Below are 25,909 nucleotides of genomic sequence, written 5' to 3'. Positions count from 1 at the left end.
CTCCAATTGGTGTTCAACATGAGGGAGTACTGACTGAGCAGCTGACGGGGGAGCAGTACCTGGTAATCAGCAGGAGGTTTCCTTGCCATATTTGACCTGATGTCATGAGACATCATATGGTTCGGAGTCAATGTTGAAGACTTCCAGTGAAACTTCCTCCCAACTGTATAACACTGTGCCACCACCTCTGCTGTGTCCGTCCTGGCAATGGGACAGGGCATACTCAAGGATGGTGATGGTGGTGTCTGGGAAATAGTCATACGCACAGAAACATACCTCACAGACAATGTCAGGCTGTAGCTAGTCTGTGAGACAGCTCTCCCAATTTTGCCACAAGTCCCCAGATGTTAGCAAGGAGGACTTTGTAAGATCAACAGGGCTGAGATTGCCATCATCATTTCTGGTGACTAGGTTGATGTCAAGTGGTCCGTCCGGTTTCATTCCTTTTAGAATCTTTAGCGGTTTGATACAACTGAGTGGCTTGCTAGGCCATTTCAGAGGGCAGTTAAGAGTCAACCATATCGTTGTGGGTCTGGAGTCACATGTAGGCCCGACCAGGTAAGGACGGCAGATTTCCTTTCCTAAAGAACATCTCTGAACCAGATGGGTTTTTAATGACTATCAACAATGGTTTCATGGTCATCATTAGACTTCTAATTCCAGAGAGGAACTGGTGGCAGTGGCATAGTGGGATTGTCACTGGACTGGTAATCCAGAGACCCAGGATAATGCTCTTGCTACAACAATGCTCAAGAAGTTTGATACCATCCAGGACAAAGCCCATTTGATTAACACCACATCCATTCACTCCCTCCACCACTGACACACAGTAGCAGCAGGGTGTACCATCTACAAGAGGCACTGCAGGAATTCACCAAGGCTCCTTAGGCAGCACCTTCCAAACCCATAACCACTGCCACCTAGAAGGACAAGGACAGCATACAGATGGGAACACCACCAGCTGTAAGTTTTCCTCCAAGCCACACACCATTCTGACTTGGAAATATATCACCATTCCTTCACTGTCACTGGGTCAAAATCCTGGAACTCACTCCCTAACAGCACTGTGGATGTACCTACACCATGTGGACTGCAGCTGTTCAAGGTGGTGGCTCACCAACACCTTCTCAAGGGCAATTAGGGATGGGCAATAAATGGTCTAGCCAGCGACACCCACACTGCATAAATGAATAAAAAAAATTATTGGATTCAAATTCCACCATCTGCTGTTTTGGGAAAGTCCCAGGGGATTACCCTGTGTCTCTGGATTACTAGTCCAGTGACAATACCACTACACCACCACCTCCGCTGCTTGTTTGAACCTGACTCCACCACCCTCTCAGGAAGTTCGTTCCAGACTTTAACCACCCTCGGGTGAAAAATTTTTCCTCACATTACTTTTACTCCTTTTGTCAATTATTTTGAATCTGTGTCCTCTAGTGTTTCATGCTTTCTTGAATGGGAACAGTTTCTCACTATTTACCCTGTCCATACCCCTCAGGATCTTGAATACTTCTATCAAGTCTCCTCTCAGCCTTCTTTTCTCCAAGGAAAACAATCCTACCCTCCAATCTATCCTCATAGCTACAGTACTTTATCCCTGGAATCATTCTCGTGAATCTTCTGTACTCTTTCCAATGCTTTCACAGCCTTCAAGTCTGGCGCCCAGAACCGGACATAGATCTGACAGACCTGCTGAGTATTTCCAGCATTTTCTGCTTTTGTTTCAGATGTCCTGGCTGCCACAATATTTTGTTTTTGTGTAAGGGAGTCCTTGTGTTGTCATGGTCATTACTTACCCTCAACCAACATCATCCAAGCCCATTAACTAGTCATTTCTCTACTTTGCAGTGAAGCGTGCACATCTATCCACCAGAATTAGTTCACTGGGTGCGAATCACTTGAAAGATGCAGATACGTGTCTGGTGTTTCAATTGTGTCTTAAGGTAAGGCTTAATGAAGATTTATTTATTTTTGATTCATGGGATGTGGGCATCACTGGCATTTATTGTTCTTGTTCAGAGGGCGTTTAAGAGTCAACCACTTTGCTGGTGGGTCTGGAGTCACATGTAAGTAAGGACAGCAGATTTTCTTCCCTAGAGGCATTGGTGAACCAGATGGGTTTTTACAACAATCGACAATGGTTTCATGGTCATCATTAGACTTTTATTTCAAATTGCCATGGTGGGATATGAACCCTGAGCTTTACCCTGGCGGGTCTCTGGATTACCAGCGACAATACCACTACGCCATCGCCTCCCCTTACTAATTAATAGAAGGAAATCTTTCCACATCACTAGGAAAAATGTTTATACAAGATGTCCCCATGGAGAAGGCAATCAATAAGTAGTGATTCTAAAAAATGAACTGCTTGAAGATATTTTTGATGATACTTTGAATATTTGCCTTTCTTTCGATTCCAAGTCCAATGCAACATTCTTCTAAAGCTAAACCTACACCTTTCGTGAATTGTGCTTAGATCAATATTAAAATTAATATAAACACTTCAGTTTGTAGGAATTTGTAGATGAACAATTTTATTTTCAATTCAGATATTGCAGAAATGTCCAGTTTACATAGGAAACAAAAGTGTGAAGGAGCAGTCGGTGACACCACAGGTGAAACAAGATAACTCGCACCTTTTGTTTCGAACATCTAAACTAACTGGCAACTCATCCAAGTTACGTAGTCGATCTGCGTCACTGGCAGCTAATATTTTATTTGCAGTTCAAAGTTCACATCCAACAGATGACATGTTTGGGATATTTAGTATTTTTTTAACCGGACCTTTGTACTCAGCCCAGCAGAACACAGCAAGTGGAACAATCTAACCATTGGTCCAGTGCTCGATTGGAACATTAACATTTGACAAGTGCCTAAAATTAGACCTCTGCAAAACAACAATTGTAAAAGCATAGGGGCAGGGAAATGGAAAATGTCCAAAATTCTAGATTGGAAACCTGCATTGTTAAATGCACAGGTGTTGAGAAATTGTCCGGTAATCCATTTTCACTTTTCGGATTGCTCTTTCACAGTCTTGACTCGCAATCACCAGCCCCCCTCCCATACCAGAATAATTATAAAACAGTGAACATATTACTGAACAAATATTAAAGGTCACAGCATTTGGCCATGGGTTATTTTAAAATTACAGATCGAAGGGCCCACTTTTAAAACATTTTCTCAAGTGTGGACACCACTATCGTAGGCACTTCTGTAGCCCTTGGAAGAATTTGGCAGGCTTTTTTCAAAAGATGTTAGCCAGGTCTCAGTTGTAACACACTCAGCTCTGGGGCTGAATATTGTGGGTTCAGGTGCCACTATAGAGACCTGTGTCGAGACAAAATCCTTTCATCTCTGCAGCATTAGTTGCTGCTGTCTGAAGCTCTCTCCCTGTCACTTCATCAAACAATCTTTCCTGCAGCTCTACCTCTTCCCTAACCCTTCCCAAAGTTCTGCCCATCACTTCCCCAATCCTTCCCTGCTTCTTCCTGAAGCTCTCCACCTTTTACTGCAACCCTGCATGCCAGCTGCTATAATGCAAGTCCATGTGTTTATCATCTCATAGTTGGAATTCCCAATAATTTCCTTGCTGACTTCACAGCCTCTACAATTCCTAGAGCACACAGTATCCAGCCAACATGTTGTAACTCCTTATAAAGATTATTATAAAGATTTTCCTTTTCCCACCTATTTCCATTATAAAAAAAACCCCCACTAGAGCTATACCTTGAGTGCCCTACCATCCATTCTTAATTAGCACATTCGTTTAGATAATATCACCAACTTTAACTTTAACACCTATGTGTTCTATTGTACTATTGTCGTTGACATCTTTTGATGATCTGCTTCTATCACTGCTTGTTTGTCCCTACAACCACACCCCCACCACCCCCCCCTCCACCTCTCTGTCTCTCTATCTCTCCGCCCCCCACACACACACCTTAAACCAGCTTATATTTCAACTTTCTTGGACTCGAACTCAAGTTCTGTTGAAGGGTCCTGAGGACTCGAAACGTCAACTCTTTTCTTCTCCGCCGATGCTGCCAGACCTGCTGAGTTTTTCCAGGTAATTCTGTTTTTGTTTTGGATTTCCAGCATCCGCAGTTTTTTTGTTTTTATCTCTGTGTTTAATTGACTGCCACTGCTCTTCAAGAAATGCCTACCTCCTTGAAGAAGTTCTGTTCCTCTCTGCAACAAGATTTCCGTATCTCTCTGTTGTCTTGCTCACCTTCCTTGCTTTCCATTTCCCTCCTAGTGTTTGACAAGGTGTTTACTAAAACCCGCTTTCACAGCCATATCTCCTTTCTCAGTGACTGTCTCCGTCTCCGACTTACCCCACGTGGATTTCAACTGAAATTCCACCCCTCATGTTTCGAACCCACCCAGGATTACAGGTATCTCCGGGACATAAAACGTTTCTCGGACTGCTGTTCCCGTCACATTCTGAAATCCACACTTAGTGCCATGCGCCGCCATATGAACACACTCGACCTCTCCCTCCAGCAGCACCGCCGTACCCTTTTACAAAGCTGCGCGTGCCCCCAGTTTCATTTTATCCTTCGGCTCATCCGACGCCTCAACAAGAAACTTTTTCTCTTTTTCTCAAGTGCTAAGGAACTCAAGCTCCAACAACTCATCGACACCAACACCCATCTAGGACCCTCCATCCCTGCCTGTCCCTCCGTCCCCACCCTTTCTTCCAATCCCAACCCCAGCCGTGTATTCACTATACCCCCTGACCTTCCCCTCTCCGATGCTGAACGTTCAGTGCTCAGCAAAGGACTTAGTTTCATACCCTTACGCCCTCACCTCAATGAATTTCGGGCTCGGCATGATACTGAACTCTTCTTCCGCCGTCTTCGTCTCCGGGCTCACTTCTTTGGGCAGGAGTCCTCTCCCAGTTCAACGGATCCTTTTACCCATCTCCAATATTCTCCCGCCACCTGGACCCCTCCCTCTGGATTCTTACCTTCTCTCGATCTTTTCATTGAGAACTGTCGGCGCGACATTAGTCGTCTCAATTTCTCTGCTCCTCTCACCCATTCTAACCTGTCTCTCTCTGAACTTACTGCACTCCATTCTCTCAGGTCCAACCCTGACATTGTCATCAAACCCGCTGACAAGGGTGGTGCTGTTGTTGTCTGGCGCACTGACCTCTACCTTACGGAGGCTGAGCGTCAACTCGCAGACACTTCCTCCTACCTCTCCCTGGACCATGACCCCACCACTGAACATCAAGCCATTGTTTCCAGGACTGTCACTGACCTCATCTCCTCTGGGGATCTCCCTCCCACAGCTTCCAACCTGATAGTCACCCAACCTCGGACGGCCCGCTTCTATCTCCTACCCAAAATCCACAAACAGAACTGCCCCGGTAGACCGATCGTCTCAGCTTTCTCCTGCCCCACAGAACTCATTTCTCGTTATCTTGACTCCCTTCTCTCTCCCCTTGTCCAGTCCCTTCCCACCTACATCCGTGATTCCTCTGACACCTTACGTCACATCAACAATTTCCAGTTCCCTGGCCCCAACCGCTTCCTCTTCACCATGGACGTCCAATCCCTCTACACCTCCATCCCCCACCAGGATGGTCTGAGGGCCCTTAGCTTCTTCCTCGAACAGAGGCCCGAACAATCCCCATCCACCACTACTCTCCTCCGTCTGGCTGAACTTGTTCTCACGCTGAACAATTTCTCCTTCAACTCCTCTCACTTCCTCCAAATAAAAGGTGTGGCTATGGGTACCCGCATGGGCCCCAGCTATGCCTGTCTCTTTATGGGGTATGTGGAACATTCCTTGTTGCAGTCCTACTCCGGCCCCCTTCCACAACTCTTTCTCCGGTACATCGATGATTACTTCGGTGCCGCTTCATGCTCTCGTCGGGACTTGGAAAAATTTATTAATTTTGCTTCCAATCTCCACCCCTCCATCATTTTCACGTGGTCCATCTCTGACACTTCCCTTCCCTTCCTTGACCTCTCTGTCTCAATCTCTGGTGATAGACTGTCTACCAATATCCATTACAAACCCACCGACTCCCACAGCTATCTCGACTACAGCTCCTCACACCCCGCTTCCTGTAAGGACTCCATCCCATTCTCTCAGTTCCTTCGCCTCCGTCGCATCTGTTCCGATGATGCTACATTCAAAAACAGTTCCTCTGACATGTCCTCCTTCTTCCTTAACCAAGGTTTTCCACCCACGGTCGTTGACAGGGCCCTCAAACGTGTCCGGCCCATCTCCCGCGCATCCACCCTCACGCCTTCTCCTCCCTCCCAGAAACATGATAGGGTCCCCCTTGTCCTCACTTATCACCCCACCAGCCTCCGCATTCAAAGGATCATCCTCCGCCATTTCCACCAACTCCAGCATGATGCCACCACCAAACACATCTTCCCTTCACCCCCCTTATTGGCATTCCGTAGGGATCGCTCCCTCCGGGGCACCCTGGTCCACTCCTCCATCACCCCCTACTCCTCAACCCCCTCCTATGGCACCACCCAATGCCCACGCAAAAGATGCAACACCTGCCCCTTCACTTCCTCTCTCCTCACCATCCAAGGACCCAAACACTCCTTTCAAGTGAAGCAGCATTTCATTTGCATTTCCCCCAACTTAGTCTACTGCATTCGTTGCTCCCAATGTGGTCTCCTCTACATTGGAGAGACCAAACGTAAACTGGGCGACCGCTTTGCCGAACACCTGCGGTCTGTCCGCAAGAATGACCCAAACCTCCCTGTCGCTTGCCATTTTAACACTCCACCCTGCTCTCTTGCCCACATGTCTGTCCTTGGCTTGCTGCATTGTTCCAGTGAAGCCCAACGCAAACTGGAGGAACAACACCTCATCTTCCGACTAGGGACTTTACAGCCTTCCGGACTGAATATTGAATTCAACAACTTTAGGTCGTGAGCTCCCTCCCCCATCCCCACCCCCTTTCTGTTTCCCCCTTCCTTTTTTTTTCCAATAAATTATAAAGATTTTCCTTTTCCCACCTATTTCCATTATAAAAAAAAACCCCCCACTAGAGCTATACCTTGAGTGCCCTACCATCCATTCTTAATTAGCACATTCGTTTAGATAATATCACCAACTTTAACTTTAACACCTATGCGTTCTATTGTACTATTGTCGTTGACATCTTTTGATGATCTGCTTCTATCACTGCTTGTTTGTCCCTACAACCACACCCCCCCCCCTCCACCTCTCTGTCTCTCTATCTCTCCGCCCCCCACACACACACCTTAAACCAGCTTATATTTCAACTCTTTCTTGAACTCGAACTCAAGTTCTGTCGAAGGGTCATGAGGACTCGAAACGTCAACTTTTTTCTTCTCCGCCGATGCTGCCAGACCTGCTGAGTTTTTCCAGGTAATTCTGTTTTTATGTTGTAACTCCTAATTGAAGCTTCTCATCTCCATCTTGGTTGAGGTCAAGCAACTCAATATAGACTGAAAATCAGACCTGGATCCTATTGGTCTGTAAGACAACGTACAATTGTCATCCTATCTCTGAAAGAGCTTTGTGATCAAATAGGGGTACTTCTGACTGCATTTTCACATTTCAAAACTACAAGACTTAAAATGGAGGCCCACTTCCCTTACTCAAATTTCAAAATGGAGTCTATATGACTGTTTTTCCGTAGGAATCAAGCCAGGTTGATTGTTTGGAAAATTAGTTGGGATACTTCTAGATTTTTGCTGTACATTCGACAGGGAAGTCGAAGGTTATGGGGGGCAGACAGGAAAGTGGATTTGAGGCCACAAGCAGCCATGATCTTATCGAATGGCAGAGCAGGTTCAGGGGCTGAATGACCGAGTCCTGCTCCTAATTCTTGTGTTCTCACCAGCACTAAGGCTATCCCCCGCATTGGCTTATCTTCATCAAGCTCAATTGAGAGTCAACTATGCCACCCTACCCAATCCTACTTCCATAGTCTCCTCCAGCCCCAAGTGCCAGTACCCATTCCCCAACATCAGTTCACCTCTTTCTCCAAATCTCAGTCAACACCACCTCTCCCCTCCCTTATTTGTGTTCTCTCTGACCTATACAAGCTCCTGATCTTTCCCCCCCCCCCCCACCTCCCCTCCCCCACCTCAACCCACAACATCTACATGATAAATCTGTTCATGGCATTGCCCACCCTTATATTGTAACTATGTCCAGCTCTACAACATCTACGAACTCACCACTCCTCTGGTTCTTGTCCATCGCTTCATCCCTTTGACCCAATATTGGCACCCACATCTTCAGTTGTCTAACCCACATTCTTTGGAATTCTCTAGCTAAACATATTAAATAACAATTTATGAATAATTTTTGCACATAGTTGGCAAAAACTTGAACAGCTGTCATCTTAAGAAAACTCTCAAACAATATTAACAATTAAATGCAGGGGTGGAAAACAAGATTTTCTTGATGCTTTCAGTTGTTGCAATCTGGAATGCATTACCTGAAAGAATGGTGAAAGCAGGTTCAAAAGTAACATACAAAAAGGAATTGGATACGCACTTGAAAAGGGCTTATTCTTTCAGGATTACGAAGAAATGGCTGAGGCATAGAACAAATTGGATAGCTCTTCCAAGGAGTCAACACAGGCACAATGGGCCCAAATGGCCTCATTCATGCTGCATGATTCTATGTAACCATTGCTCCATCACACTCAGAGGTGTTGTAGATTGTGTTGGAGCTGGGGAACAAAGGCTTCAAACTATCTCCTAGGTAAATTAATCCAGCTTTACATCATATATTAAAAGGTTTGAGAAGTCCTATTTATATCAGCCTTTTACTGTGTTACAATTTGTTACGTTATGTCCATCGAGCCTGGCCGTTGCATGTGGAGATACTTTCAAACTACAAAGTATCTATATTTTGCATTAGACTTACCTTTCATTAGCACCATCCATCTCACCTTCAGCCATCAGCTTCCCAATGTACTCAAGCCCACTCACTGATGTCTCAGAGGCCCTGTCTTGAGGCAAGTTCCTCTCGCCTGCCCATGGTATTCTTGACGCTAACTGCTGTGTCACTTCTCCTTTGTGCCAGTACCAACTTGACCCCTCCCTCTCCCTGCCACCTTGAACCTTCATGTCCAACATGATAGGGTCCATTACTTCAGCTCTTAACTGCTTCCTTGTAGAAGGACCATAGAAATATCCTTTCTTAAAAAAAAAAGCTCCTTTCCCAGCTCAGTATTAGGAAATAGTCTTCTGCTCTTTTAAAGTTTTGGGGAGGGGTGAGATGAAAACCAGGGGAAATGAGTTGGGAAGCCTGCAATGGGGGTGTAGGTTGTTGAGGGAAAGAAGGGATTTGTAAAGATAGAGATGGTGTAGGATGGATGATAGAAGAGGAAGGGGCCTTGGGAAGGGTATGGTGATTATGGTGGGAAGCAAGGATAGTTAGTGGAAAGAGCTGGGTGCAAAGCGTGATGAGGTATCAAGATTAAGTACTTGTAGGGACAGTGAACGATGGGGTGGGGGAGATGGAAGCCAAGGCAAACGGTGATGACAAAAAGCTGCAGGTTGAGAGGAGGGCAGGAGAGATGGCACAGCAGTGACCAAGATGATGCAAGTGCAGGGAGGTTTATGGTCATCTCTAAATAAATTGCAAGCACCATTCTTCACCTTATCAACAACCCACCTGAGAATGAGAGAAGAAATCACACAGACAGAAACAGTACATAAAGGAGGGAAGTAGAAGGAGGAATACAGAGGCCATGAGCATAAGCAAGAGGACAGACAAATAGAAGACATACTACAATGATTCTGTGAATAGCAGCACAGAAGATCTACTGGATGAAGAAATAAACACTCCATATTAACTCTAGACATTTATTAATAAGTCATATGATTACATCCATCCCTGTAAGTACATGATACAGAGAATATAACTTGCAAGCTAGTACAAAAAGCAATACATACCTGCGGGAGAGGCATGTGCTCAGTCACCTCACCAAATGGAAATAAAAACATTTCTAGTTTAGTAACAGACAATCAGGATAACATTGCTACAGTTTTAAAATCTGATTCAGAATGACTTGGATAAATGATACAAATATCTCAGACTAAGAACAGAATTCTTGCATATAAACTGTACTCCAATTAACAGTATTATACAGTGTGTATGTATATATATATATATAGACATTATATATATATATATATATTTTTATATATATATATATATAAATATCCCGTTGAAGGCACATAGTAACAGGTCTGCAGCACACATGTATAGTCTGCACATACTTCACAATTAATATCCGAATTGAACAAAATAAGACAAAGCAGGTGCATTTTTCTTACGTAGAACTACAGTGTGGTCAAATTTTATTTTAATTGTCTTATATACATAAATATGGCTAAAACATTCTCACAGCTAGCTTTATTTCAGTATTCTCCTTTATATTACCAGCCAAAGCCAAAGATTGTTGGGGGGAGGGGTGGGGGAAGAGAAAGGAAATTCCATCAAACAAGTCACCTAACACCATCTGTTTGATCATTTATCACTGGGGTGTCCAGACCACATGCAGCCCAAAGACCCTGTCCCTGTCCAGCCCCATGAGGCTCAGACAATTCACTCCTATTTCTTTTCTGCATTTCTCATACTTGCAGTTTTGTGCGTTTGAATATTGTGGCTCTGTAGATGTGAAAGGAGCTGTTCTTTAGTCCTGTCGCCCCATGGTGGATGAACCAGAATGCCATGACCTGTCAGGATGGGTTATATGTAGGTTAACAGGTGGCCCCTCAGGCTCCACATTACTCATGCAAGTGACTCACAAAGGTAAAAACCTTGGACATCCATTGATTTATCAGGGCAGGCAGATAATGGTGGAAGTGGGTAGTTAGGGAAACATACCATCATTATGATGACATCATTGTAATACATTGGTTCTCTCTCCCTATTTGTTATGGTTAAGTCTATAGGCAAATAGTATCATTGCATCAAAACAGCAGTCAACTGTACACTGAATAGACATATTCCTGACCAGAATGCCAACATAAAATTGTTGATGAGATACAGCTACTCAGTATCAATGCCATTCAAGCATTTATTAGGACTGCATTGCTGATTCATTGGCATGTTAACCATTGCATTCACTATTTGAACTCGTTCCCTCTTCCTTAAATTTTCAAATGCACTACCTCACATTACGATTGCTGGTCACATTGAATCTCAACTGAGAGTTTCAGGAGAGCTTTGCTAGAGTAAAAGGTTTGTCCAACAATTCTCTCAGACTTTCAGCAATGCACTATATCCCATCTACAAAGCACAATAAATGAGAATGGACAATTTCTTTTTCAAATGATTGATTGACTTATTGTGAAGTACCCTTACTGGTCCCTTGCATTTGGTATCATCTACATGGCTGCAAATGGAGTTTCTACAGAGAGGGGAAGGAGGAGCTGCATACTGTGCAGAACGTTGAAAACACTGCATTCTTACAGTAAAGCCTGGTTTATCGTGCTGAAAAACACAGCCTACTTGGCACAAGGATGGACTGGAGATTCGAGTTCAGATGCATTCAGTCTCCTGCAATGGAAATGGTGTTTGAAATTTCTGATCTGTCACTACATCTATCCTATTTTCAGAGACAGCTTAGCCAGATCTCAGTTACTTTGCTGGAGAGAATATTGCATGTCTAGGATGGAAAGAGATAGGAGAAATAGAAAAAGTGGCTTTTTTTAAAGATCCTCCTTGGGGCCCATTGAGAGTGTTTGTGCAGGTTATTCCCCAAACCAGTTGACTCTGCCAGGTTGTTGTGAATCAGCTTCAAGTTATAGCACTGATTTATCTGGAGCAGACATGTAAGGTATCTGGTATAAAAAAGGGCACATCACCACCAGACTACATCCATTCCCAATACTGTCTATGGTAATTACTACGCCTTCTCCAGCCCCACAAAGAGTAATGCTCCACCCAGCTGACTGCATTAGATTGGCCAAAATTTAAGAACTTGCTGCTCTGAAGTACGTGAATTGGCTGCAAGCTGTAGCTGTGATTTATCTGGGACCAAGAGGCTACCATAGAGTATTCTACAGCTTGAAATACTCTCTCTCTAGATGTAGCCCAAGACAGGAAGGACAACATCTATAATTGTTGTGTGGGGTGTCTTCAGTTCAAATGAACAACTTCCAAATGCCTACCTTAACAATTTATTGAAATTCTAGTGACAATGCTGCGCTGGCATAAAATTCAGTTCAGAACAGCAGCAGATGCCAGTGAATCTGAAACACTAATTTACCAATAGTCAACCTAACAAACTGAAGGTGATACAGTAGTTATTACTTTTCAAGTTAATTAAAATACAACCCATATAAATGGGAATAGTGGAATACATATCTTATCTGAGCGTTGGAACTCTTCAATCCATGGCTGGAAGCCACAAATAGGGATTAATAGGATTGGTCTCTCCTGTGAGATAAACTCAATATTCCACTGCTCTAATGGTTTAAAACACAGTTAAAATAATCAAGACACACAGACTACTATTAAACATACTGTATTTAAAAAGTTGTTTTTAATTACATGGAAACACAAACTAAAGGTAGTTCTTTAGGAGGTCATGAATATGCTAATCTGACTTCATAAAGCATTACTCTCCTTCTCCCCGACATCCACAGTATAAAAAATATTGAACAGATTACATTACATCATCTACTTTAGCTTTCTACAGTTTACAAGCCATCACAGACCAGAACAAAGGCTCTTCTTTCAAGTAGCTTTGCAATCAAATTAGGGCCTGTACATAGTACTGAACAACCGACTGAAAGAAAAAAAAATTAATAAATTTCTGAACAGTTACATGATCAATTTAACATGTTTGCATCACGGAGGCTTGTAACACGCACTCGAGAAATTTATCAAGGTGTACTAAACCTGTACACATTACAAATAGAACACAGGTAGCAAGCAGATATAGGTATTAACAGAATGAAGGGTTCAGATACAGCATTCAAAATGGCTCAAATATTTAGCATTCAAATCTCTGATTTTCCATCCACCTACCCATTATTGTACATGTTAAGAATAAAACGACTTAAGCTAATGTACAATTCCTCCTGCCTAACAAATCAGGAGCAAAACATTTTCGGGAACCATTATCCACCACTTATGAGGTTACTTAATGTGCTGGTGCTACAGGCACACTCTTTTGTACCAGCTTTGAAATTCTGTTTTAATTCCCGACGTGTATACGCTACAGCTGAAGTGACTGCCAAGTGAATACCCGCTTAGCTTGCTCTCAGCCAAGGCTGCTCATTCTTGGAGCTCCTAAAGGGATGGATATAGAAAGCATACTCCTGACTCAGCCCCTAAACCGCTGCTCCTATCTGCTGGCAAAACGCATGGTGTTAACAGCAGTGACGCACAGACCAATCCCATAAGTTGCACAGGAAGAGATGACATGCTGTCAAGCGCCAACCTTAGAGAAGGAAAGGATGAGGTGGGGTAGGGGTGGAAATGGGAGAAGAGCAGGTTAGTCAAAAGGGGAGAAAAGTGACAACTGCACTGAACATACATCTTATTGCTTTGATTGTGGGGAGTGAATACTCTGATACTGCAGCAGGTGAGATCTGTACCTTGCTCACAACAGTACAGACCTGTCTCCAATGATACAGTGGTCATCAAAAGCAATTTCATCAGCGATTTGCTAGCAGTGCTACAGAGGGCATGTACCAAAACCCCTCTTGGCAAGGAGTTTGGGGGAATGAGGGAAGGTTTGCCATTGCCTGCTGCCAATGGGTCTCACAGGTAGATTCCATCAGAATGCAGCCATCCATACTGAATCAGCAGAACACCATGACATCGCTTGCCTGCACAGATTCCTCGACAGACAGAAGTCGGCTGGCCAGATAGGGAAACTGCATAAGTTTTGCGCCTGTGGAGCTGTTCCAATGTAGCCGAACTTTCCATGCCTTGCACAGCAGGATGGATGCTGACAGGAGCCAACAGAGCAGAGCTTACATTTCAAGCTATGACTGGAGCACACACTCTCACATCATGCCACTTTAACTGCAAAACCTGCCTGGTCCAAGCTCTCCATAAGTTCTTGGATGAACTCTGTTTTTATTTTCTCCGTAATAAGTTGCCACCTGAATCAGATTGATAATGTAGTACCAACCAGTGAATTCACAGAAGCTAAACATTAGAGAGGAGAGAGTTAATGAGGGAGAGGAGAAATGGGAGGTAGACTAAGCAAGGAGAGATGGAAATGACTGCAGCTGGAATGGATGCAAGAGAATGGTCCATTCACAAGGCTAACATACAAATCTGTCTTCGTTTTTTCAGAAAATGCTGTTCTATACATTTCTGTAATACTTGATAATATTTACCATTAAAGAACAAGTCTATTAAAAAGGCAGATTGGAGTGACGAGATCACCCAGAAGAACCCATTCAACTTGATGAAGTAATCTTCACCAGTAATAGCTTGAACCTGGCAAATTAAAGCACCAGGAAATTCTAACAAGGGAATTTCTGTTAAATATTCAATTATATTATTATTTGTCTGCACATAATCAGTAAGGAAGCATTCCAGTGTCTATGGCCCATCAGCACTCAATTGTTCCCTAATCCTCCACGCAGCATGCTGCAATATAAGTTTTGGCCGTTTCAGAAACAGAACATTAAAATCAAGCTTTACTGGGATTTTATCCAATCAGAAGAGCAAGTAATTGGCTAGCAAAGTCAGCGCTTCCATAACTTTGTTTTAGTGCGACATTATCACTGAAATGGCAAAGCATGCATATCACACATTACCAATTTGTTGCACTCTTGATGGAAAAGATCCATAATCTTGGAAAACTTTAAAAGGAATAGTGTCATCAAGTTCACCTGGGAATAAAAAGAAGTGCACTAAGCCCACTATGTTGCAATACTCTGACAATCATCCCATCAAACTGTTCCAGCATTGGTGACTGGCTTGTACCTGGGAGTACATAACTCCAGTATCAATACAGTTCACGATGTACTCTCCAAACACAAGTTTGACTTTGGAAGGACAATATCTGGAACTGAATTTATTACATCACAGTTCAAGTTGATATAGCACAACACTTTCAAACAATCTTTACACAGCAGACAAATCCTAGTCACAGCATTCCTAGGTTAGTTTATATTTGTAGTTAAAAATTTTCATCAAGCATGAACGAACAAGAATGTGCATGCTTACAGCAGTTTTGCCTACCCCAGTGCTCATTTTCACCAAAGATGCCAAGATATTACATATACATAATCCATTCAATCCCAGAGAGTTCATTTTTAGGTTTGCTTTAAGAAACAATACTGTATATCCACAGTTGTGTACGGATCGAATAGTGGTCCAGTGGTAATGCTATTGAACTGGTGATCTGGAGGATGAGTATTCAAAATAAATATTGCAAATTTGAGAATTTAAATTCAGTTTAGAAAATCTGGAAACAAAGAGTTGGTATCAGTAAAAGTGACCATGAACAAGTGTGCAGGAGCTGGAAAAGGTACACAGAAGACAATGATAGGCATTGGGAGAGGGGAATCTAATAACACTGACTGTATCAAATGTTCTCAGGGGTTTACTATTTTCTTAAGAACCAATGGCAGCTTTGATGCTGTAAGCTATCAACCATTGGAACACTTCGATGTCATCAATGAAATGACCAAGAACACCAGGGAGGATTATTCTCAAATGGTTCAGCTAGATGCCTCAAAGCACTGCAAAAGAACTGTAATCTAATAGGATAATTAAAATGCCAAGCTACCCTGGCAGTCTAGTGAGTAAATGCATCATCGTAAATGTCAGTAGTCATAAAGATTCCATGTCTGTTATATTAGGGCATGTCAGCTGAGCATTAGAATTGGCTTCAGAATCACTCCTGATTACTCGTCACAGGAAGTTCACAGGAATGGATGTTGGGTGGTGACAGGACCAAGTTCAGCTGTGATGCACTGCATGGTCAAAAAACACCAGTGGTGAAGAGTATCCCAGCCTGAGCTTTGGCTTGCATTCACTCTTGTTTTTCCCAGATAGATGCAGCTCTTGAACAGTTCTCCAAATGGTGTTCAACTCTACACTTAACAGTAGTCAAGGCCTTGGAGAGGATGGTACTATGACTAAGAGACTTCAATTATGCAGAAAGACCGAAGGAGCTGCAGTTGTTCTTAGAACAAGGGGGTTAAGAGATTTGATAGAGTTGTTCAAAATCATGAACAGTTTTGATAAAATGAATAAGGAGTAAGAGTGGCAGGAGGGTTAGTGACTAGAGGGCACAGGGTTAAAGTGATTGCCAAAAGAACCAGAAGTGACATGAGGAAACTTTTTTTAAAAAAGATTCTACAGTAACATTCAAGAGATGACTACTGAATTGAAAAGGTTTACCTAGCTATGGGGAAAGGGCAGAGAAGTAGGATTAATTGGATGTACCAAAGAGCTGGCACAGAGATAATGGGCTGAACGTGCTCCTTCTGTGCTGTTTTATTCTATGATTCAACAAAGTCACTTTGCCGTTTCCAAAGAATGTAGTCACAATTTTACATAGAATAACAATAAACAGAGCAGGGACTGTCACATAAAAGTCCTGTGAAAGTACAAGTCTCCTCTTTTGTACTTTAGTTGCAAATTTGCTCTACAGTCCAACTGCACAAATTCTGCAGAGGTCAAGCCCACATCTGGTATAAATATAGAAAATAATTTCTCCATACCCACTTTCTGGAGCATTTCTGCCTCTACCCCACTATTAATGAGAGAAACTGCAAACATCAACTCCAAATGTGCCAAAGAGTAGACACCTGGAATCTCACCATAACTTTACAGAGGTTGCACCTGTGATTTGACCTGTTCTTTATGCCCTCTTGCCAGTTGGTTGCTAGTATTCAGGCAGCCACTAGATGGTATTGCAGAACAAGTGAGGGTCACTCAAATCGCTTTAGGCTTCATCACAGAATCCAGCTGCAGCCTACAACATACTGGCCCATTAACATGAACAGTTGTCCATTATCTGATCCTTCTTCAAAGATTTTAATGTGAAATCAGGAAGAAAACAATAATTATTTGTATTTAGTTATTCCTCACCACCACCCTCCTCCCCAACCTTTCAGGGCATCCACTGCCCTCCTGGGCCTTGCTCAAGTCATCATTCTTCATGTTTAATTCTCGATAATAAGTGAGAGCTATTCAACCACGGGGAAGGTAAATATTGCTGCCAAGCCTTATCCTGTCCTTATCTATGTTTATGTGCACAGTTTCTAGTAGCAGTCAATGAATGGTTAGCAATCACAAACGGACCTTGATTGTTGCTCTTCCTCAGATCAATACTGATCAGGGATTAATCATGGAACCTGCCTAATCAGTGTAACTCAATGCAGGGCCAGGTCGTGTCCTTACCGACAAAACCATCAGGGGCTCTTTTCAAAACAAAAACAGAAACAGAATTACCTGGAAAAACTCAGCAGGTCTGGCAGCATCGGCGGAGAAGAAAAGAGTTGACGTTTCGAGTCCTCATGACCCTTCGACAGAACTTGAGTTCGAGTCCAAGAAAGAGTTGAAATATGAGGGGCTCTTTTCAGTCAGTTTAACTGCTGCATCACCCCTGGATCTTTTGGGCCACTGCTAGTTTCTTGGAGAATATTCAATCCTACAATATCAGTTGATTACTAAGAAAAACCTGCATTTATACATAATGTTTTCCATGACGTCAGGATGTTCCAAAATGCTTCATGGCCAATTAAGTACTTTTGAACTGTAGTCACCGTTATAATGTCGGAAATGCAGCAGCGAATTTGCACGCAGCAAGGTTCACAAACAGCAATGTGATAATGGCCAATCTGAGTAATGTTGATTGAGGGATAAATATTAGCCAAAATATGGGAGCTTTACATCTGCCTGAGAGAGCAGACAGCCTCAACATCTCATTCGAAAGACAGAACAATGTGCAGAACAACTCCCTGAGCACTGCGGTGGCGGCCCAGGTTTTTGAGTTCAAGTCACTGGAGTGGGACTCCCTTCTCACTTAGAGGGGAGAGCGCTACCCACTGAACCATGGCAACATCTGCTGTACACACCACTGCTTCTTCCTCAGCAGCATTGTCTGACAGATAGTGTCCTGATCAAACAGAATCAAAGGTCCAGGCTTCAGTTCCGCATTTGGACTGCATGGAACCAAGCTGAGTTTCTCCAGCAGTGTTGGACTAAACTCTACACAACTCCAGATACATTTCCAGAGATTAGAAATACAAGCTCCAATCAGAAGAATTTCTAGAGGAACAACAGAATTGAAAAGCAGAGAGGTGAAGTTAAATCTGAATACAACCGTAAACAGACCACACCTAGAATACACGACATAGTTCTGGTCTCCACATTACACAGAGGATATAGAGGCATTGCAGAAAGTGCAAGATTTTCAAGGACAATAACTGAACTGAGAGGCTGTAACTATCAGGAAAGGATGGGCACTTTTCTCGCTAGAAAAGACTTAAGGAGTGACCTGCTGGAGGTCTTGAAAATAACAAAGGGGCTCAACAGGGTAGCTGTAGAGAGATGTTTCCACTTGTGTGGGAGTCCAAAATTAGAGGCCATAAGTATAAGATAGCCACTAATAAATCCAGTAAGGAATTCAGAGAAACCTCTTTATCCAGAGAGTGGTTAAAATGTGGAACTTGCTACCACAGGGAGTAGCTGAGGCAAATAGCATAGATACATTAAGGGGTAAGCTAATTAAGTTAATGTGGAGAAAGGAATAGGCTGCACTGAGGGGATAGGATGAATAAGTTTGGTAGATTGCTTGTGTGGAGCACTGGCATAGACCAGCTGGGTTGAATGGCCTATTTTTGTGCTCTAAGTTTCTTGTAACAAACCTAACCCAGCAACTGAAAACTTAATCACACTTAAATTTCAGATTGACCTACTAATTGAGTTGCAAGTTTTAATGATGGTTACATTATAAGTTGCTCAAGCAGCTATGGCACATCAGTGATGTAAAGTTCTGGAGCTGTAGGAATTTCAGCAGTTTGAAGTATTCTCAGAGTCCGATTCCATCTTTGTCTGTATGATTAAATCAGTGTCCAGCAAGTGCTGCCAACTCTGTTCTCACTCAATGTCTGTATGCACGTGCTTTCTAGCAGGGGTCACTGGATTGCAAGCAGGAACTGCAATCCAATTCAGCTCCCAACCTAGGAGAGTGCTGCCACCCTATTGCCGCCCTCTGTGGGGCCAGCTAGCTAGATACAGGCCAGGAACAAACATATATGAAACATTCTTCCCACCACCCCCAAACTTTGACCACCATATTTTAGTTCAATCCAAAGCACAGTCAGCACAGCAAAATGGTGCAGAGGCTCTGGTATTAAACTAACCACTTTTTTTATTTAAAAAACCAAAATATTGTGGATGCTGGAAATTTGGAGTAAAAATAGAAAATACTATTTACAAGAGCTTCAACCTAAAGTACTAGCTGTTTTTCTTCACACATGCTGCCTAACCTGCTGCAGAGGTCTAGAATTCTCAGTTTTTATTATTTTTATTGTTTTTATTCCCAGTCACTTCAAATCCTGCTTGCTGTTTAATATTCCAAATCCCTCTGCAATACTCCTGCCTGTAGACTGCAGGTGATTCAATCAGGTGGGCTTTATGACGACTGCCACTGCTTTCAACTAGCAAACTGGCTGTGGGTGTCTTACACTGGCTATACTAGCTTTTCCCTTTTTACCAAGCAGATGAACTCCAGGCTGGCTGCAATAATACAAAAGTTATTAATTCAGGGCTGTGATAAAATCTGATTGGGAGGCAGGTGACCCACCCATTATTCCACTTCCAGTTTGGAGCCTGTGCCTCAAAGTTAATTTCAAAATGGATGGAAATGTTTTTGGTTGTAGGGAGGGGAAAGAGTTCTTCTTGCGCAAAGTATGCCCCATCCAAATTTTTTTAAAAAATGTCCCAAAGCTATTAGAAAATGTCTTGGTTGAAACAGTCTATTTCCAGCATTATACAATTACGGGTCTTGCAAGCTGCTCTGCAGACATGGTGATTGGGAGCACTTTGCTTGCGCCTCAGAACTGTCTCACCGATTTCAATAAAAGTCTATGTTTTGGACAGACCAGCAGGTTGACCTGGAGGGAGCCAGCACACCCCATGATCCCCTTCCCAACTCCCTCAACCACCCCACCAGCCTCCTGACTGTTCTGAAGACCAGCTCCTATCAATGGAGAGTGTCTGGGGAATGCTGACATTCTTGTAGCTTATATTGCCAGAGCAATCCAGAAACCCAAAACAGCAGGTCTCAATGCGGCAGAGAACTGAACCATTGATGTAAAAATATGTTCATCTGAAGCAGGAGATATAGAATTAGATGAGAGAGTCCAAACCTGCCACCTTGCTGCATCCACAGCCACGGCATCTTTAATTTAACCTCAATTCCCTTCCTATCTCCAAATCCTTTAATACCTATAGAAAATATTGTGGCTTTTAAAATGTTAATTTTTTGGGAGATTGAGGAACACTGTTCCTGCCTGCAATCCTGGCCTTTATTCCTTCTTGAGGGATAGTGACAAATGTGCACTCCACGAGTCTCTCATATTGTGAAAATTGCATCACTTTGCAGAGGCTTTAGTACAAATTGGATTAAAAATATTTGTTCAAAAGAAAACCCCACAATGCTATAAAACCCTTAGCATGTATCATAAGGGACAATGATCCTGGGAAAGACATCTCTCCAAATCTCTTCAGCACCCAACACTTTACTTCCCTAATGCAACAACCCTAGGAGCAGCAAACTCAGCAATTCACCTAACTGGTCAAAGATTACAGTAACTTCAGGAAATTATGTCTATTTCTTCCTGGCTTCTTTTATAGCTGCAGGTGACCAGTTTTTAACTTTCTAAGTAGCTCCTGCCTGCTCTTCAGTGTCTTGTAACAGACATGACACCTGCCCAGTGACAAATTACCAGTCGCTAACGGGGGCAACGGTTGAAAGGGGAGCGGAGAAATCATTAATTTGAAAGAATACACTAAAAAGATACTGCCTGAACACCTCTCAAATGTTGTCCCCATTCATTCTTAGCAAAGAGGAATCTTATTCCAATCTTATTCGCCAATGCTGAGAGTTGTGAAAGTTGGCATCCTACAGTTTGAACACAGGTCAAATAAACTTCACCAAGACTAATTCCCAGCTCAGGTCAACCCTTTCTTTGGTAACATCGAACTCCCATCAGGAGCTCATCTGTACAGTAACACTGTTGTTTCTCAAGGTTAGGATAGAAATTCAATTTTTTTTTTTACAGAAAAGATGCTTCCTGATTAAATGCACTCCCCACATTATTCTCATCCACACACAACTATTTCTGAGAAACTAAATAATCTAAACACTCTCGTACAAATCTTTTATATCTGTGCAGTATCAATTCCTGCTAATCACAATGCAGGTTCAACAATAAGCCCTACTGTACTCCTGACTTTCCATCCACTATTATCATATAGAATTGCAGACATAAAACCCTCCCATTTCTTTGTGCTGTGCAGCCCTTATAAAAGATCATGGCTTGCCTTTTTGCCAAATGTTCATTCCATCTCTCAAAGACACCAGTCTTGCTGGACATATTTTCACAGGTGCAGGGTGGCCCCTAGTCCCTTGTCTTCTCAGTGTGTGAACCTGGACAATGAATGGCAACAGAACTCTCAAACAGGTGGTGGGACCAGGATAGTCAACTTCGATCCTGTCCACATAAGCAATTTCTAGGAGGATCACTGCATAATGATCAGGATATGTATTGATAGGGTACTTACCTGTGACTGGAGGAAAATCATATTCAACCCCGATCCCATAAACACTCGATCTCCCTACATACTTCCAGCAAAGTTCATTGACTGAGTAATTAGGGGCAGAAACTCTAATCCACTTTCGCCAAACCAGTTTAGGGATCATTGTGAGGCCTTTCATGACACCCAAACTATAATCTGACTGAGATTATTCTACACACCACTGCCCAGGGTTGAAATCTGTGAATTGAACCAGTCTCATTCAAATTTGGTGGCAACACAAATAAACAAATAGGAAAAACACACAAAATTAGCTTTTTAAATGTAATGAGCCTGTAGAAAATATTAATCTAAACAGGACATTTATTGGGAAACTATTTCTGGGTTTATCAGGATATTTTTCATTCATTGACAAATGAAGGATGACTGCTAATAATCAGCACAACTTCTGCACTTATAGACAAAGGAAGAAAAAGGGAGGAGTGTGAGTCAGTAGTGCGCACACTGTCTGTCACCTCTGGGACCTGGGTTTAATACAGTCCCGACAGATGGGATCAAAGACTCTCTACCCGCAGTGCAGGAGGTAACAAAGGGAATTTAGCACCATTTCCAACCAGTTATTGTGAGGTGCCTCTGGGTCACCACAAGTTAAAAACTCTACTCAGAGAATCTGTAAGGATAGCTAAAATGGAAACAGAGAAGTTCGGGCTTGATACACGTTGTGGCAGCACATGGCCTATACCAGACCTGACCTGAGGAAGTGCACCAAACTAATGCGTCACCAAGTAGAAAAGTGTTCTATCCCCTAGTACAAAACCTCACCAAATATATAAATATATAGATATATATATTTAACAAAAACAAACATAAATTACTACATATCCCTAAAGTATCCATAATAGTAATTTAAATGGGAGACTGCCAATGACAAAACTTTCATCCCATCCAATTAAGTTACAGAAACTCTAATGAAAAGTACAAGAACTAGATTTAGTTGTCCCTGCTGTTTGATTGGATCAGAATTACACGGGTCTGGATCCTTCAAAAATACATGAAGGCTCCTGCATCAAGAGACACCTCAAGCACATTACTGACTCAACCACATGTCCAGTTTTCAACACTGGTTCTGGTGACCGAAAGGATTTTGTAAACACAAATGTTTTGTTTCAAATATAAACACGTGTTTTTGCCCTTTCCTCCAACCTCCCAGGTTGGTGTGCTACAATTCCTTTTCATTTCAGGTGCCACGGTCTTTCAAGCAACAGGACTTCCACATCAGCATAAACAGCAGAAAATAAGGCCACATCTATCCACATCCTCTCTCTCCCCACAGATGTGAATTACTTGACTGCTGCATGGCCCCCTCCTATCCTGCCAGGAATGTACAGCAGCACCCAAACCAGCTGCAACTAACACGCAGCTCCATGATTCAAAATGGCTGACCATCCTCTGATTGGAGTCAGTAACCTGGATATTAAGAACTGCTCCATACACAGAAAATGCAGTTTCCAGTTTAATTTTAGGGTCAGATGAGATCTGCCATCTTAACTGACATTTATCATTCTACCAAACATCTAATTTGTGCTATTATTAACTAATGGTTATTCCTTTCTTTTAGCCTCTGTTATGCTCAAACTGCAGTTTCAAAGCTTACTCACGTTTTTAAAATACAAAATGCAGGTTAAAATCACATTGTATGGTATTTGGAACGAAGGCAGCAACTGTATGAAGCTTTTTCTTCTATTTTAACAAAGGCATTAGTTCCAGACAAAGACACTATCATGTTAATAAAATCACATAGCCAACTTCAACTCAATCGCTAGTTGATAAATAAACTTCACTAAAAACGAAGGGCCCCATTTAACTGGGCATCAGCTAACTGAAGATCTGGTGTACTTGTCTCTTTGGACTCCGAAGACTTGACCCACACAAAAAAAAGCCTTTTTCCTGTCCTGTGCATTTTCATTCTATTTATCTTGAAGTCCTTAAAAACAAACCTCAAGCATCACATAATCTGTACACAAAACACTTCGCTAATCTCTAGTTCCTATCACAGATTCCATTTTTTTAAAGCAGTTCGACTACTTGATATAAAGTTTCCAAGAGAATGTTTTCATCTGGTGGAGTGCGCAGTCATTCACTGCTCTGAAGAGGTGCCTAACAGCCTGCTGACACCAAAAGAGATCACAATAATTGTCAAAATGCACAGGAAAGTGATACACCTTTAGCAATTTAAACTCGGATTTCATTAAAAATTGGATCAGATGGAAGAGCTTTAGTATGCTAGTAAATCATCTTGCACTTCAGTGAATAAAAGCATATAAGATTAAAAAGGACTCAAGTTTCCAAAAATCTGGGCCTCAAATGATGGTGCCATCCTGGTAAAAGGCAGCGGTTTCTCTCTCCACCAGCAGTTAATGACTGCAAGTAGCATTCACTTTGGAACTTGACAGCATGCTCTGTAGGTTAATAGAAGTCACTAGAATTTTGTCTCATCATTGTGTGTTAATGTGCTTGTAGATATGTTTACAAATATTTCCCCTACTGAAATCATATCAACATCTATTTTTTTTTTACAATCTTGTTATAAATACCAAACAGTGATATTCAGCACAAATACGTGCCATTGTTACACGCATTGTAATCAGCAGTTTGGAGCTTGGGATTACCCTTTTTAAGACATTACTGTAATGGGATGTCCCTTTACAACCAGGCTAGCCCATGGGTGACTCATACATCCACTTTCTATCCACAATAGCACTCAACAATACTGTGAGTTGTGTATCTAAGCCATTGTAAAGAGGGCAACTAACAACTATCAAAGGCCTGTGCGAGGGCTGTTCTTTGTGGGCTTCGGAGTTACAATTTCTTTTAAAAACTCAATATTTGGTACTAAACTGATCTTAACACTTATATCTAATTCATTCCTTAGCACACTTTTCAAATTTAAAAAGACTACTTAGTGTATACTTTTAGCATTTAAGAACATAAGAACTAGGAGCAGGAATATGCCATTCAGCACCTCGAGCCTGCTCCACCATTCAATAATTCATTGGGCAGATGCTTGTTAGCTGGCATGGGAGCATGTCTGCCAAAAGGACATGGCGCAACCATTTGATTAAAAGCAGTTCTTTGGAAATAATCAGCTGCTGGAGACAACCCCCTGTTCATATACTGTATGTGGTACAAATACACCTGCTGCATCCAACTTGTGGGATAATTGACACCTACTATGAAAGGGCAAGGAACCATCTTTGACCCAAGAAAATGTTCTGGAGAACACCAAGTCTGATGGCCAGGATGATACAGACCACATCACCCAATGGACCCTTTCACACCACCCATTGTTTTGTTTTGGATGTCTTTTTAAAAAGAATTGTGGACAATTTAAGCACTGCCATTCGCTGAACGCCAACCATATTTTGTACTTTGAGGAGCTGTTGCTGGACAAGGTCTCACTTCTGTTCTGCAGGGTCCTCAGTGTTCTGTTCAGGTTCTGGACCAGGATCAGGATCAGGATCAGCCAAAGTAGAGCCAAATGCGTTCTGCACAATCTGAAACCCGAATGACTCCAAGAGGGACATGTTTTGTTGGGGTGAAAAAGGCGAGCTCAGGCCAGTAGGCAAGTCAGCCAGCACACCACCAGTGGGCTTGACGTGAACTTTTAGCATATGTTTGTTCAGGTAGGACTTGGATTTGAACACTGAGCCACAGTCTGGGCAGGTGTATTTCTTCGGTTCAGTGTACTGCTCGGCGTTGGCCTCGATTTTAACTTTCCCATTGTTGATGTCACACTGAAAGGACTCATCCTGGTCATGTTTCAGAGGAGATTTAAGGTCACTGATATCTGAGAGATCTCCAAAGGAGTCAGAGTTGTCCTGTGAGTCCTGATGCTGACACTTCAACCCATCCATCTCACCATCTGCAGAAACACAGGAAAATCAATGTTAGTCACAACTTGCTGTGACAGGAAATACAAAAGCAAATCAAGCACCATATCCATCCATACCACTCAATGCTCAGTCCTGACTATAGACTTAAAGCATGCTTCACTTCACAAAATATCATTTCCAATCCAAGCACGTTCCATTCATTTACATAGTTTGCACATAAAATTCACCAACAAACACTCCTCAAAATTAAATGAAGTGTTTTGGAAGAATTACAACACTTGGATTTGGTT

The 25,909-nt window shown here is 42.5% G+C and overlaps 2 protein-coding genes across 3 annotated transcripts in view; both read right to left on the bottom strand.

Annotated features, from left to right (window-relative positions):
- The window catches only part of LOC121286065 (solute carrier family 2, facilitated glucose transporter member 11-like), a 46,068-nt gene extending 28,947 nt beyond the window's left edge, over nt 1-17,121 (bottom strand). The window contains exons 1-7 of the mRNA XM_041203071.1: nt 17,069-17,121; nt 14,932-15,016; nt 14,337-14,439; nt 13,818-13,939; nt 13,012-13,064; nt 8,890-9,135; nt 2,833-2,890 (exon numbers count right to left, since the gene is read on the bottom strand). Coding sequence (XP_041059005.1) covers nt 2,833-2,890; nt 8,890-9,135; nt 13,012-13,064; nt 13,818-13,939; nt 14,337-14,439; nt 14,932-15,016; nt 17,069-17,121 — 720 coding nt within the window. The remainder of the gene's footprint in view (nt 1-2,832; nt 2,891-8,889; nt 9,136-13,011; nt 13,065-13,817; nt 13,940-14,336; nt 14,440-14,931; nt 15,017-17,068) is intronic.
- patz1 (POZ/BTB and AT hook containing zinc finger 1) overlaps nt 9,820-25,909 on the bottom strand; it is a 72,748-nt gene continuing 56,658 nt past the window's right edge. For both annotated transcript variants that reach the window (XM_041202207.1, XM_041202208.1), the window contains one exon: nt 9,820-25,648. In XM_041202207.1, coding sequence (XP_041058141.1) covers nt 25,182-25,648 — 467 coding nt within the window. In that variant the 3' untranslated portion in view covers nt 9,820-25,181. The remainder of the gene's footprint in view (nt 25,649-25,909) is intronic.

The sequence above is a fragment of the Carcharodon carcharias genome, chromosome 13 (genome assembly GCF_017639515.1).
Source record: "Carcharodon carcharias isolate sCarCar2 chromosome 13, sCarCar2.pri, whole genome shotgun sequence".
In the NCBI taxonomy this organism is placed as follows: domain Eukaryota; kingdom Metazoa; phylum Chordata; class Chondrichthyes; order Lamniformes; family Lamnidae; genus Carcharodon; species Carcharodon carcharias.
Note: the sequence above shows the minus strand (reverse complement) of the source record. Positions and strands in the feature narration are given on the sequence as shown.